The sequence below is a fragment of the Haematobia irritans genome, chromosome 3 (genome assembly GCF_050003625.1).
Source record: "Haematobia irritans isolate KBUSLIRL chromosome 3, ASM5000362v1, whole genome shotgun sequence".
Lineage (NCBI taxonomy): Eukaryota > Metazoa > Arthropoda > Insecta > Diptera > Muscidae > Haematobia > Haematobia irritans.
In genome coordinates, this window is record NC_134399.1 from 147,831,597 (window position 1) to 147,836,515 (window position 4,919).

Sequence of the window (4,919 nt, forward strand, 5' to 3'; positions counted from 1 at the left end):
ATTTCCTCACAAATAACAATAGATCAAACTACTGTTGTAGGCTTATAATTAATAAAATGAACTATCACTGGAATAAATCTGCAGCAATATGTTAGCAAGCTGAAGTAGCACTAAAAAATATTGGCAAAGATTTCATGTCCTTAAAATACGAATGCAAATTTTGCTAAGAAAGGAAGACATATTTCTTAGATAAATATAATTTTTTTTTTCGTTGTCCAAAAGTCGATAAACTTTTCAATGTCCTTATAATTAAGTGATTTGACTTAAAATTGGGTCTCATAACATGAAAGAAAAATATGTTGGGCTAAGGTCAACTTGCTTTTAATAATTTAGAAAAATTCTTTAAAATTAATGAAATTGTCTTTAATTTGATTTGTTGTCTTTTTGCAGCTTGACTACAAAGCAAAAAATCGTTCAAACATAGGACATGTTTTTCAACACTTTATTTTAAAGACGTTTTTTAATTGAAACAGAGCATAATTTCTACTGGAAGTCGAGTATGAATTTTGAAAATAAAGTTGTCGTTAACTCGTTTTTAAAGGACTTAGATATCATATTAAAACAAACAGCTGAAAAACACGAAAAATTAAAATATGATTCCTAAAAGCAAGTACATAAAACCCAAATTTAAAAGAGAATTGTGTCTTAAAAGTATCAATACTTGTATTCTCCACTTCTTTGGCTCGGAATCAATACCAACATTGTTAAGGTAATGACAAAATCTTTGGAACCGGGAATGCTTTTTTTTCAGTATGGTTGCAATATTAGGCACCCTGTACATATACGAGAACATAAGACATTGCACATTAATATCAAATAACACAATCAACTTAATTTCTTAAGAATACAAAATTTACATTCGACTTCCTTCCACCATCCCGTAGAGACAATAAATACTTGATGGCCAGTCACGTATGATCACGCTGCCTCCTCATTCTTTCCTAAAGTAATATCAATTATTATTTTCTGTTTTGTGTTTTCTTGGGCCACATTGAAAGACTATAGAATATTTTACGGATATTATTTTATTTCATTTGTAAGAGGAAATCATTCCAATTCCAATTCATGTATGTCTCCACAACGAATTGTGTGTGCTCATCCGCAATGGTGTTGAGGTCCTTGTGCATTTTGACCACGTAGGATATTATCTTGATATAAATTTATCCACTTGTAATATGCTTATTATTAGTATGTTATTGCTGTTGTTTTTGTTGCACCATATATCTGACACGGTGTAGCCAGAAATTGAAATAAATTATGCAGCAAGCCTTATTAGTATCCCTTTATCGTTCGCAATGGATATGTTTTCGATTCTATGTGCGAGAGAAAGAAAGAGAGAGAGCAGCTATATATTGGAGTTTGTATTGTTGAAATGTCATCTACAGTGCTGAATTTTAGTTTTCGATTAGGTCTTAAATACAAGAGCTTCTCTATTTGATGGGTGGTGGCTTTGGGCCTTCTCTATTTTTTCAATTTGTCGCTTGAACTTTAATAAATTACGTCAAAAAAACTTAGTTGGTAGTAGAGATGTACAGTAGTCATATATGGATGAAATATGGAAAATCCATTTGACAGGGAAATTTAATAAAAAACAAGTATATACGGCCGTAAGTTCGGCCAGGCCGAAGCTTATGTACCCTCCACCATGAAATGCGTAGAAACTTCTACTGAAGACTGTCATCCACAATCGAATTACTTGGGTTGCGGTAACACTTGCCGATGGCAAGGTATCTTAAAAATTGCTAACACCGTAATATATACCACATAGTCCATACGTGGCCGATTAAATACGTATATAATTAAGTTTATAATTTCTATAGAAATAAAATTTTGACAAAATAAAATTTTGATAACATTTTCTATAGAAGTAAATAAATTTTCTATAGAAATAGAATTTGGAAAAAATTTTGTATAGAAATAAAATTTTGACAAAATTTTCTATAGAAATTAAATTTGGAAAAAATTTTCTATAGAAATAAAATTTGGAAAAAAATTTCTATAGAAATAAAATTTTGACAAAATTTTCTATAGAAATTAAATTTGGAAAAAATTTTCTATAGAAATAAAATTTGAAAAAAATTTTCTATAGAAATAAAATTTTGACAAAATTTTCTATAGAAATAACATTTTGACAATGTTTTCTATAAAAATAAAATTTTGGTACATTATTTTTGGCTCGAGTGACAACCATGATTATGAACCGATATGGACCAATTTTTGTGTGATTGGGGATCGGCTGTATATAACTATAGACCGATACGGACCAATTTTGGCATGAATTTTGCTCCTCTAAAAGGCTCCGGAGGTCAAATCTGGGTATCGGCTTATATGGGGGCTATATATAATTATGGACCGATATGAACCAATTTTGGCATGGTTGTTAGAGACAACATACTAACACCACGTACCAAATTTCAATCGGATCAGATGACTTTTGCTCCTCTAAGAGGCTCCGGAGGTCAAAACTGGGGATCGGTTTATATGGGGGCTATATATAATTATGGACCGATGTGGACCAATTTTTGCAGGGTCATTGTTTTTTTTTTTTTTACTGCAGCACTCCCCGTTTATAGGAATAGTTTTAAATTCTTTACTATATCTAATTTAATTATTTGTATAAACAATTTTGCTAGCTATCTCCTACCAGGGGCTTGCGGTATTTTGTTTGTATCCAAACACGATACATTTTCAACATACGTCCTCGGTTTACTTGCAAGCGCCTGTCTATGACATTTTGTTCCTCCACAAATCCAACGTCCACAAACAACTTGTGTACCTCTTCTTGAGTGAAGAAGTACACCATAGTTCCGTCACCACGAACATATAAATTATCTTCTATACATTTACCACTCTTAAATCGCAACTGAGCCAAGTCATATCGGCCATAATCTCGGAACAGTACCAAGCCACCAGGCTTCAGATACCTAAAACAATTTTCAGCAACTCTTTTCATTTTGGCTGGTTCAATGGCAGATAGTACGAAAATCAAGACAATTATATCTTGTGACTCTGGTTGAAAGGGTACATCCCATGTTTCAGCTGTAGCATCCATTACAAAAACTTTACATCTTTTGGAATCAAACTCTGGGTGACCTTTAAAATTATCAATTGCTTTGGCGGAAAAATCACAGCCAAATATCTTCAAGTTTGGTTCGTTACTGTATTTCAGTATAGGTAATATCGTGTTGCCAACACCACATCCAAGTTCGAATATATTTCTGCTTTCTTGTATTTCCTTATTTGGGGCTAACTCTGCGAATTCACTAAATAACCAGTGATGATCTTTGAAAAACCTATTCTGATGAACACCATAAAACGAATCCCAAAATTTGTCAGCGTCACTTTTGAATTTTATTTTATCTTCATCTGCCATTTTCATGGTTGAATTCTTCTGAACTGCCTCCAAAGCTTGTTGCTCTTGCTCGTCATCCCACTCCACATTGTCCCAAGCATTAAAATTAAAAACTTCAGATTTAAGTAATAACTCTCTTCCACCTCCAGCAGGTTTCTTTCTATGCCGTGTCAACTCCAAGTCTTGCATACGAGTCGTCTTTGGTCTGCGAAGAATGTATTGCATGAAAATAGTGTGCATATTCTTCAAAAGGTAATTACCATGCATTGTGCTTGAACACATCATCTTCATCAGTCAAAAATCTATTTCCAAAAACTGGGCGCTTTTCAGAGTCCTCCTCACACATGTTTACTATTTTGCTATACAATTAGAGAACATATACTAACACCATGTACCAAATTTCAGCCGGATCGGATGAAATTTGGTTCTCTTAGAGGCTCCGCAAGCCAAATCGGGGGATCGGTTTATATGGGGGCTATATATAATTATAAACCGATGTGGACAAATTTTTGCATGGTGATTAGATACCATATACTAACACCATGTACCAAATTTCAGCCAGATCGGATGAAATTTGGTTCTGTTAGAGGCTCCGCAAGCCAAATCGGGGGATCGGTTTATATGGGGGCTATATGTAATTATGGACCGATATGGACTTATTTCTGCATGGTTGTTAGAGACCATATTCTAACACCATGTACCAAATTTCAGCCGGATCGGATGAAATTTGATGAAAGAAAGCGACGAGCTTTCCGGGGAAGTGAAACTCTCCCTTAGGAGAGTATAAATCTAAACTTTTTCGAGTTACTTTGAACTTGTAAGGAACGTGAGGAAGACTATGAAATTGGTTAATTAGAGAAAATGTGATGTGTGAAAAATGATAAAATTTTTGGGAATTATTTTGTTAGCTAATAAATTGGCCCTATCGTATTAATGGAAATAAATCAATTTAATTACTTATTTTCCAAAGTTTTGGTAATATATAGGCTTTAAAAAGGGTTTTTAATTTTTTTTTTTTTCAATTTTCTTTCACTCTGCAGGGTAGGTGGAGAGTGTTTGAGCATGTCAATTTTTATAAGAACTTTTATTTTGTCTGATTTAATTGTTTTTATGCAGTTGTAATTAGGTGGGATGGGACTGGAGTGATCAAAGCTAGGGAATAAAAAACCTGTGAACCGGTTTATCTTCTTACACCGATTGTCGGTTTTTGTGACAATCCCATTTTCAGTTGACCGGTAGAACCGGTGTTTTCAAGTCTCAACATCCGACATAAGGTTTTCATATATTCAATGCCAAATTTAGATACATTTGTATATTTTAATGAACTACAATAAAAACACTTGTAAATAGGTATAACTTACATTTTATTTAAAAAAAATGAGTCCAATTTTTAATAAATTCTCGAAATAATTTTTTCTTTAATTTTTTCAGACAATAAAACTAAATTTTGCTTTCAAACTTACGTGTTTTTATGAAAACATGTTGAACTGATTATGCCGATTATTTGTTTCAAAAATGCAGGTTTGGGAAAAATCCCGTTTTGTTAAAATCAAGAAAATAACCGACT

The 4,919-nt window shown here is 33.0% G+C and overlaps 1 protein-coding gene across 1 annotated transcript; it reads right to left on the reverse strand.

The window, feature by feature from the left end:
• Positions 1-2,629: 2,629 nt before the first annotated feature.
• LOC142231240 (tRNA N(3)-methylcytidine methyltransferase Mettl2-like) lies at positions 2,630-3,608 on the reverse strand. Its single transcript, XM_075301858.1, has one exon. The coding sequence runs from the start codon at positions 3,590-3,592 to the stop codon at positions 2,630-2,632; it is 963 nt and encodes a 320-aa protein (XP_075157973.1). The 5' UTR covers positions 3,593-3,608.
• Positions 3,609-4,919: the final 1,311 nt, after the last annotated feature.